Here is an 11,180-nt window from a genome sequence, read left to right as displayed (position 1 = left end):
AAGCCGCCATGGTGAATGTAATGCGTAAAGCCTAAAATGCTTTTATTGAGTGCTGGCAAGTCTATGAATTGACAGCAATCAAGTGATTAAGTCGTTTACATTCTTCAAACTCTTGAAAGCCGTCATGGTGAATGTGATGTGTAAAGTCTAACACGCTTTTGTTGACTGCTGTCAAGTCGAAGAAATGAAAGCAGTCAAGTGATTAGGTCATTTACATTCTTCAAACTCTTGAAAGCTGCCATGCTGAATGTGATGCATAAAACCTAAAACGCTTTTATTGATTGCTGTCAAGTCTATTAAATGAAAGCAGTCATGCTATTAGGCCGTTAAGGTTCTTCAAACTCTTGAAAACCGCCATGGTGAATATGATGCGTAAAGCCTAACACGCTTTTGTTGACTGCTGTCAAGTCTATGAAATGAAAGCAGTAAAGGGATTAGGTCGTTTACGTTCTTTAAATCCGCCAGAAATCAACGCGTTTTGAAAGAAGTCGTATGGCTAGATTGACCGTGACTCTCAGATTGTTGTCAAAATCCTACAAAAAAAAATCAAAGTCAGACAAAAAAAGTCAAAGTCAGACTAGTAAAAAATTCAAAGTCAGACCAGTAAAAAAGTCAAAATTGGACTAAAAAAAGTCAAAAAAAACTCAAACCGATTGCATTGAAGCACAACCACACTCAATCATTCAATTATCACAACCACTCCTCCTTTGAAAGAGGACCGTGCTGCTACTTATAGACCTCCACCGCCTCCTCTGCACTCGGTGCAAGCGAAAAGCACTACGAACTCATCTCTTATTCCAGTGCCACCAACACCACCTAGTGCTCCAGCTCCTCCTCTGTCAGGGAAATCTGGAGGTATCTTTGTTCCTAGTGCCCCACCTCCTCCGGCACCCTTGGTTAAAGGAGGTTCCAATCCGGGAACTCCTCCCCCACCACCACTTAGCTCCCCTAGTAATGCAAAAGGCCGTATATCACGTACTATAAGTTCCAAGGATAGTCAGAAGAAGCTGAAGCCATTACATTGGTTGAAACTATCAAAAGCAGTTCAGGGAAGCCTATGGGCTGAGGCAGACAAAACTAGTGAAGACACAAAAGCTCTAGAGATCAACATGTCAGAGCTTGAGAATCTTTTCGCTGCGGCGGTTCCAACTTCAGATCATGGCAAGAAGGCAACTGCACCTGGTCCAGTTGCCCCTAAATCTGACAAAGTACAATTGATTGACCACTGATGGGCATACAATTGTGAAATCATGCTTTCAAAGGTGAAGGTTCCACTGCATGAGTTAATGAATTCGGTGCTTGCCATGGAAGATACAGCATTAGATCCTGACCAGGTCGAGAACCTAATAAAGTTTTGTCCTACTAAGGAGGAGATAGAGCTACTTAAGTGATACTGATGGACGATTTTCAGGAGGTCAAAGATGGCGATAGGGGATCTGAGGTGAATGATGATGAGGATGGAGATGCCAGAAAAAAGCAGCTACTATATATATGAAAAAATGTGAAGGAGTGTCTACACTCAAGACAAGGCTACAAAAAATATGGAGGCAATATCATTGCCCTGGCAGTGGACACAATGATAACTGGACTATTCTACGAAGAGTGATAGAGTGGAGACAGAAGCAGTGGTTTCAAAAGCTAAAGTTAAAGGTGGAAAAATCACATGCTTGTTGCTTTTGATGTTGAAAGAAAACGTGAAGTCGACTGCCTTCATTTATAAGCTCTTAATATCGGGCATGGATCCTCTCCTAGTCTTTTTCTCTCCTGACCTGCATGAGCTTTCTGTTAGATCAAGACACGTGTCTTGGTTCAGATCTAATGGTCACCAATATCTTCTTTACTCTTCTCTGTGGAGCAATGTACCTTAAACTGCTCAATTCCAATTGCCTAATTTGCCTTAATTGCATTCACAGCCAAAACCCACCACAATAACACATGTTTGTCATTAAGATCAACCGGCCCTCAATTTTCTGTTCATGAAAATTTTACGGGGAAATGACCCATCAATTATAGAACCACCCAATCTGAGATTCAACCCCAAATTCATCCATCACTTGTTGTTCTCCTTGTCCAATTCAAGGGCAGCAAACTCCACTTCCGGAAGAGGACAAGACGGCGAGAAAGAGCTTTGTCATTTCCGATTTAAAGGATGAACCTCGCCAATTTCGATTTGGGGAATGGTACTAGAAAAAGTAGTGCTGTAGGAAAAAAAAAGTAAGAAAAAAAAAAGGGAATTTAAAAAGAAAGAAAGGCAAGTGGGGCTTGACTTAAACAATTGGATTGAGACTTTGGTGGAGGTCGGCAATATGATTCAGTGTGCAGTAAAGGGGATGATTCCCTGAAGACAAACAGAGTGGCAGAGTAGTGTGGAAACATATGTACATTCTGTAAATCATTGAAAGCAGCGGACAAAGTCAAGAATGTGTGTGTACTATTTTCTTCTTTTGAAAATATTACTATAAAATTTGGGAGCCTCGAAAGCTAGCTCTATAAATTCTCTAAATCAAATGCATACTTCAAGCTGCGTTTTCAACACGTGACGACAACATGTCTGCAACACGACTTGAAGTGGTGGCATTTGTAGATACATGAAATTTAATAAAGTAAATCATCTTCATTAAATAATTAAATCGAACAAAGACCCGACAAAATTGCACACGTAGCCCAAAAATTAACAAAGTTGGTGCGGATCTGAATAAAACTCGTGTCAGCACATGAATGGATGATCGTAATTGAAGATATGTAATTCAAACGTAAATCAAAAAATTCAATGTTATTGACGATTCGAAATGGTAATCGGACATTTCATTAAATTAATAAATTCTTTAACGGTTATAATTAAGTCAATTATTTTATGCTTAATTTAGTTATGAGAATAACTAATTTTAAATTAATCAGAAAATACATATTGATTTAATTATGTAATTAAAGAAATATTATTATTTTAGTGTCATTAAATATTCTATAAAATAGAAGCCTTGATACTATAAATACCTCATTCAACATGAAGAGAATGGGGACTTGAGAAGAAGAGAAAAAATCACTTGAGCAAGATCACTCTCGAGAAATCCCGAAGTCTCCCAAGTCCACGAAGAATCGTCAAGCTACCAAATCGCTAATTCTTCATCAAGTTCAAGTCCAAACTCAAGTCCACAAAGAATCATCAAGCTGCCAAATCGATCGTTATTCATCAAGTTCAAATCCAAACTCAAGTCCACAAAGAATCATCAAGCTGCCAAATCGATCGTTCTTCATCAAATTCATATCCAAACTCAAGTCCACGAAGAATCATCAAGCTGCCAAATCGATCGTTCTTCATTAAGTCCAAATCCGAATTCAAGTCCATGAAGAATCATCAAGCTACCAAATCGATCGTTCTTCATCAAGTCCAAATCTGAATTCAAGTCCACGAAGAATCATCAAGCTGCTAAATCGATCATTCTTCATCAAATCTAAATCCAAATCAAACTCAAATTCTCAAGATCAAGTGCACGTCACCCTTGAGCCAAGTCATATACATAGATAGAATCAGAGGAGTTCACAAAGATTGTAACCCCGCGCTTGATTATAAAGAAATCACATTTTTATTTGTACACGTGTCTGCATTCTCGTTTGTTTTCAAATTATCGTTCTACAGATACATCAAAGATTAAGCACCATTGTCTATCACAAAAAAATGATGGCTCTCCAAGCATACCTGAATTTGTAAATTGGCCAACTGCTGTGATTGACTCAGCTAATCAGGCAATCGAAGATTCTCCATTTCTGAAAAGTATATAACAGGAAACAAGATTATTAGAACACTAAAATAAGTTAACAGAACAAACCAAAGATGCCTTACACTGAAGCTTAAAGTTCTTACCAGCCTCAATTGAAAACAGAAAAATTCTTTAGCCCTTAACCAATCACAACAAAAAACCAACACTTGAACCATTTCAGTTCTTCTGCCTTTTGTCGTGATTAGATTTCCATGACACCAACTGAAGTCCATCTTCAGTCTTTTGAAATGTCAATGTCCTCTGCCTTTTGTCACGTTTCTCACCTAATGGGGATCTCTTGCGTCTCTTAAGATGTTTCGAGATGCCACTAGTTCCATGGCTATTAGAGTCACAACATATGGATGCACCGCACAAACTACCTCCCGTGCACCACTAGATTATCTAATTAGTTCTTCTACGGTCAATATAAAACGATAATTTGGTGTAATGGCTGGTTCCTTTATCTATTCTTCTAGACTATTTGTACATCGGTTCGAATCCTTATGGCAGCATAGTTTTTTTTTTCATTTCATGTTTGTTTTGATCAAGTATCTTTATTTGATTGTTTTTTCAATATTGATGGATACCATTATATTTCTTATATTTTTTTTTATTGAAGATCTTACGTAATCAAGTTCCTAACTTTTTTAAATTGTTTCATCATAAAAAAACACATTTTGTAAACAAATTACTTCAAGGTTTTTCACAACCATCTTCATTATTATTTGTCTGGAAAATTTGTGCACCATTAAACGAAAACTTTTGTCTCCGCCACTAGTACCACAGTAGTTGCAGATGGCTTTATCTTTCCTTTCAACCACACCATCCTCCTCCTTCATCATTGTGTAATGTTGCCAAGCTAGAGATCTTTTGGGTCTCTTAACGAGTTGCGTACGACTTCTGGTTCGAGTGCAACCCCTAATGTAGGCTTTGAAGATTCCTCAGAGTGATTTGGGTCATCTGGAATATCTGCACAGAGTTTGAACTTTGCGAATTCGTACTGCCGATTGATTCCAAAACCTTTGAGAAAGACACAAAGCGATACATGTAGAAATTAGCAAAACCTAGAATGGAGAAGTTGAGGAGGAAAGTAGTCGTAAGTAGCAGGAATCGAGATGATCCGAGACTCGGAGCTGTGTTTAAGGGTTTATGAAGGATGAAACACAGTAAATTAGAGTGAAAAGTATAAGGTAAATGAGCCGAGCCGAGCCGAGCTGAATACTAGGTTGTTCATGGTTAGTTTGTTTTTATTTGATCTAGCTCGAGTCGGGCTAAAATTAAATTTTTGTGTTTTATGTTCAAGCTCGGTTCGGCTTGCAAAAGCTCGAGTTGGGTTTGGGCCGGTTCATTTTATTAGACAAAGTCGAACTCGAATCGAACCAGCTTGAATCATATAAATTTTAAATTTTATAATAAATTTAAAAAAAATCTAAATCTAATGGCATAGCATCATATAAAAACCTTTTTATTTGTAACAAACTAAAATTGTTGTTTAACTTAAAGTCTTTAACTAATTATTATAGAAAGAAGCTTTTCAGCTCTTTCGAACAAATATAATATTTTTAATATTATTTCTCATATAAAAATGATACTTTATATATACTATAAAAGTTAATAAGTTAACCTTAAGTAGGGCTGTAAGTAGGCTCGAGCCGCTCGTGCTCGGCTCGCTTTTAGCCCGTTCGAGTCGAACTCGTAAAGTTAAATGAGCCGAGTTTGAGCTCAATATTAAGCCAAACCTTGAAATGAGCCGAGCTTGAACAATAAGTATTCGACTCATTCGAGTCGTTTAGCTCGCGAGCTAAATCGGGCTTGTTAAAAGCTCGGCTCGTTTATTAATTAAGCTTAACTTATTAATTTTTATAGTATATATAAAACATAATTTTTATATAAGAAATAATAATAAAATAAAATATTATTTTGAAATAGCTGAAAGGCTTATTTCTAGATTAATTAGTTAAAGACTTTAAGTTCAATAATGAGTTTGATTTGTTATTTTTATCTTATTACAAATGAAATAAATTTTGTGTGATGCTATGACATTAGATTTTAAATTTTCGTTTAAATTTCTAAATTTTAAAATTTTAATTTCATATGATTCAAGACGGTGCAATTTAAGTTCGATCTCATCTAATAAAATGAGCCTAGTCTAGCCGAGCCGAGCTTGAACATGAAGTACAAAAATCAAATTTTGGCATGGTTCGAGCTCGATCGAATGAAAACAAGCCAAACATGAACAACTTATTATTCGGCTCGACTCGGCTCATTTACACCCCTAACCTTAATTAATAAACGAGCTAAGCTTTTAACAAGCCCAAGCTGGCTCGTGAGTTAAACGAGTCGAACGAGTCGAATACATATTGTTCAAACTTAGCTCATTTTCAAGATCGGGGTTATATTGAGCTCATACTCGGCTCATTTAACTTTACGAACTCGAGTCGAACGAGCTGAAAGCGAGCCGAACACGAGTCAAACATAAGCGGCTCGAGTCTACTTATAACCCTAGTGAAGAAAGAAGAGTGAAGAGTGGAGATAGTGGAGGCTGAGTATTCGTTAAAGTTAGCTTACATGCGAGTATCAGATGTGTGCGAGCCTACTGTATGAGAGCTAAGTCCTAGTGAAAGTAATTTTTCACATAGTAATTTTTCTGTGTTGGGGCGACTTTCCTCATAGCATCATGCTTATCTAAGGATGGTGTTTACACTAGAAACATACCAATAACCCTCTCAGAGACAATATTCTAAATAATATATAAACTCTCACCTGACCAAAATTTATTAGCATTTGAAAACTGCAGTGCAACGAAATGAAGATATCGTTACATCCCATTAATAGTGTTGTCACCATCGAGACATACGCTAACATGTCAGTCGTATCATCTGCTTCCTAATTAAGTGAAGTCCTTTAACAAAATTGAATTCATCCCTATTTGGATTAGGGAGTTTAGACTTAAAAATGTGAGACTCAACGAGGATAACCCTGATTTGTAGTCATCTGTTTCGCGATAGAGTGTAGTACATTTACAAAATAGAATTCATCTTTTAATAGATCATCAGAAGTCTGACTTTAGTATTAATAGCTTAACTAAAAAATTGAATGTCCTACGTTGCCCATGTAAAATTGTGATTTGCCAAAATAAGACAAATCAAAGAGGGTTAAAACTTTAAAAGACAAATCTCTTATAAAACCAACATCTTATAAATACCATTTATATTAAACACAATTACATAAAATAATTATATTTTAACAAGTAAAATTATAATTATTATTTTATTCTATTAACAAATAACTAGTATGATGCATAGATATAATTCAAAAATAACACTTCGGACTATATTAGTCCTTTTATAGATCAAGGAGTGTAGACTTTAACTTACCGAGAATAATACCGTCCTGATTTTCTCAAAAGAAAACACACATATTGATAAATCACAAATATGAACCGTAAAACTAAAAAAAGGCAACGTTGTTTCTTCAATTTTATTTTGGTTCCCATTTCCCAGCAGCGAGAGTGAGCTCGAGAGAAAAGCAATGGCTACCTGGGCGAACCCAAACGACCTCATCTCCTCGACGACCCCATTTCACCACCACCATCACAACCCACTCACTTCACTCAGAACCTGCAGCATTCCTCTGCCCGCCAAAACAAGGTCTGCAGTGAAACGGCACCGTGTCAGCTGCTCCTTCGCGCCCATGGAATCCGCCAGAATTAAGGTCGTCGGGGTCGGCGGCGGCGGCAACAATGCCGTTAATCGCATGATTAGCAGCGGTTTGCATGTCAGTAGTTTCTTTGATAAGTGTTTTACTTTAACCTGTCTCTTGTTTTTTGAGCTAGGTTGGGAGAAAATGTGGGTAAAGGGTTTTTGAGCTTTACTTGAATTTGGGTTACTGGGGTTAGTTGAAATTGAGTTAAAATGAAGGATATTTAGTGTGGCATTGTAATTTGGAGCTGTTTAAGAATTTGCTGAAAGAGTTGTTGAGTTCAGGTGAAAATGTTTTGATTTTTTGCTATACTCTTTGTGCATTGTTTATGATGTTGTTCTCGTGTACAAACCCACTTAAATAAGGGTGATAGATTGGCTTAAACGTTTGTGTTAGCTTAATTGAGTAACCCACTTAAGGATTGTATATAAATTTAGAGCTAAATAAGAGTTTGCTGGAAGAATTGTAAGGGATGTTTTGACTATTACTTGTGAGGAACTGATGGCTGATTGTTTTGATTAGGGTGTTGATTTCTATGCAATAAACACGGATGCTCAAGCACTGGTACAGTCAGCTGCAGAGAACCCGCTTCAAATTGGAGAGCTTTTGACCCGTGGACTAGGTCGAGCATTCTCCTTTTGATATAGGCAATCTATACTTTGGGTTGGGGGTGAAAACATGTTTATCAATTTATGATGTATGTATGCGTATACTGTGGCAATGTAGTACCCTTGTGTTATAGTTGCTGCTGTATGAGTTGGTGTAAACATCATCATTACTCTGTATTTGTCAAAATTCTGTGAGGTTTTGTGATATTAAGCATGTGAAGAAATCCAGGTACCGGAGGGAATCCACTTTTGGGGGAACAAGCTGCTGAGGAATCAAAAGAGGCAATTGCGGGTGCTCTTAAAGGCTCGGATCTCGTCTTCATAACAGCTGGTATGGGTGGAGGTACAGGGTCTGGTGCTGCCCCTGTTGTTGCACAAATATCTAGAGAGGCAGGCTATTTGACAGTTGGTGTAGTTACCTATCCTTTTAGCTTTGAAGGGCGTAAAAGATCAGTGCAGGCAGGTGTCAGTTTGGTCCTTTTATACTCGATGGTTAAATATAAATTTGACAAGTTCTCAAGTGCATACAAATGCTTTGTTTTGATAAAAACAAATGTTCCTTTCCAATATGAGTTCTGTGGTATTTCATCAATTAGCGTCAAACTGATGGGTGCCGGTTGGGTCCAATCATACTTGATGATTATTTATACCTTCCCAAGTGCATATGAATTCTTTGTTTTGATAATCCAAATGTTCTTTTCCAAAGATGACTGCAGAGTTGAACTATGTTGTATGTAATCAATTAGTGTCAAAACTTGGATTAGCTGAATCTACTGGGTTTTACATGTTCTGCTCTATATTGACGCTCCCGCTCCCCATGTTGCTTATTTCAGGCATTGGAGGCCATTGAAAAGTTGCAGAAAAATGTTGACACGCTCATAGTGATACCCAATGACCGTCTGCTTGATATTGCTGATGAGCAGACACCCCTTCAGGATGCTTTCCTTCTTGCTGATGATGTTTTGCGTCAGGGAGTGCAAGGAATTTCTGACATAATCACGGTGAGTAGTAGGAACAAATGTTGAAATATACTAAAAGTTCAAAAAAATTCACCATTATATTGATTAAGCATCATGATGTTCTGTCATTAACTTTATTCAAAACTGGTGGATACATGTTAATTTGTGAATAGAAGAAGTGATACTACGAATCCTTTTTCTTTATTTAGTACGAAATGCTGCCATCTTAGAGTCAATGATCTTTGGAATTGATATTTGCATTGCACGCCCCCGTTTTCTGTTTGTCCCAGACCAATTGATGTGCTTCTCAATTTGCAGATACCTGGACTGGTAAATGTGGAAATATACTAAAAGTTCAAAATCATTCACCATTATATTGATTAAGCATCATGATGTTCTGTCATTAGCTTTATTCAAAACTGGTGGATACATGATAATTTGTGAATAGAAGAAGTGATACTACGAATGCTTTTTCTTTATTTAGTACGAAATGCTGCCATCTTAGAGTCAATGGTCTTTGGAATTGATATTTGCATTGCACGCCCCCGTTTTGTTTGTCCCAGATCAATTGATGTGCTTCTCAATTTGCAGATACCTGGACTGGTAAATGTGGACTTTGCAGATGTAAAAGCAGTCATGAAAGACTCGGGAACAGCAATGCTTGGAGTAGGGGTTTCCTCCAGTAAAAATCGTGCAGAAGAAGCAGCTGAACAGGCAACTTTGGCTCCGCTGATTGGGTCTTCGATACAATCTGCCACTGGAGTAGTGTATAATATCACTGGAGGAAAGGACATAACCCTGCAGGAAGTAAACAGAGTATCTCAGGTACTTCAAAATTTATTTTATTGAATCCTAAATTTTCCAAGGAAGAAAGGGACACTTCACATTGTCTGCTTACACTAAAATCTAATGACATTTAATATGTTAGAGGTGCATGTTATGTTTAATAAATGCTTCGTGAAAATTTGGATATAGATACAGTATACTCTACAAATTTGGGTTTAGAAGAGACTGTTATTATTTTCTGATAAATTGCCTTCCATCTAGCAAACTGTAGGTAATGTACCAGTATTGTGTCCATTAAAATTTTAAGTCCTATGAAAGTCCCATATAATTCTGTTACTGTTAATCTTTTGTCCCTAAAGAGAGTTTGGAGACTGCTAAATAGCTATAGCTTTTGAATGTTCTGGAGGATTATTTACAGTTAGATTTCTCACAGAAGAGTTTTGCTCAATCATATTATGTCTCGACTAATGCAGAATATAATATAATGTTGTGGAGTGAGCTCAAAGCAGCTCCTCTCATTTCATCTCACATTTGCGAGATGAGGCAAAATCGTATTCATTTTCAAATAGACTGATGAAATCTGCACATAATGTTCATTTTCAGGTTGTAACAAGTTTGGCTGATCCTTCAGCTAACATAATATTTGGAGCTGTTGTGGATGACCGCTATACCGGAGAGATCCATGTGACTATTATCGCAACAGGCTTTTCACAGTCATTTCAGAAGACACTACTAACAGACCCCAAAGCAGCAAGGCTGGTTGACAGAGTGGCAGCGGGTCAAGAACCCAGGGGAATCCCCCCTCCGCACAAGTCCACCACTCCATCAAGACCGGCTACAAGAAAACTTTTCTTTTAATTCAATGTTTTGTGTTACTCTCTAGTCTACTGTGCATTTGCCTTGTTATGATATTGAAGCTCCCTGGAAAGCAGCATGTATAAGGTATTAAGGTCAACTACAAGATTATTCTATAAGACTTCAACTGAGTGCAAAACAACTATTGCAACCTATTACGGTTTTCTTTTTGTTCCCATCCGTGATGCTCTAAAAAGCTTAATAAATGTTAATATTTTATTATTTTTAGTAAACATTCTTAATATGTCAAAAAAAAATCATGTCTTTTTTTGTCGTTGATTAGTTTTATTTAGAATTTATTAAATAATTTATTTATTGACAACACTCGTAAAAGTAATATTTAACAAACAAATCTGTTTTAGTTTAAAGTTAATTTTTTTACAGTACAATGGAAATAGATTTTTTTTAAGTCACAATAATACTAAACCAGCCCTTAATGTCTTAGATGGCTTCTCTAAATCTCTAATATGATAATATCATGTCGGTCCTCCACATTTTTGTTTTGACTTTAA

The 11,180-nt window shown here is 36.9% G+C and overlaps 1 protein-coding gene across 1 annotated transcript; it reads left to right on the top strand.

Moving 5' to 3' along the window:
* Positions 1-7,255: 7,255 nt before the first annotated feature.
* On the top strand, positions 7,256-10,828 carry LOC126787398 (cell division protein FtsZ homolog 1, chloroplastic). The gene is made up of 6 exons (XM_050513292.1): positions 7,256-7,535; positions 7,983-8,082; positions 8,298-8,527; positions 8,902-9,069; positions 9,619-9,852; positions 10,417-10,828. Exons 1-6 carry the CDS (start codon positions 7,290-7,292, stop codon positions 10,669-10,671), a joined length of 1,233 nt encoding a protein of 410 aa, XP_050369249.1. The 5' UTR covers positions 7,256-7,289; the 3' UTR covers positions 10,672-10,828.
* The last annotated feature ends 352 nt before the right edge of the window (positions 10,829-11,180 follow it).

Source organism: Argentina anserina, chromosome 3 (genome assembly GCF_933775445.1).
Source record: "Argentina anserina chromosome 3, drPotAnse1.1, whole genome shotgun sequence".
NCBI classification, from domain to species: domain Eukaryota; kingdom Viridiplantae; phylum Streptophyta; class Magnoliopsida; order Rosales; family Rosaceae; genus Argentina; species Argentina anserina.
The sequence above is the reverse complement of the archived record's forward strand: the minus strand, read 5'-3'. Positions and strand labels throughout refer to the sequence as shown.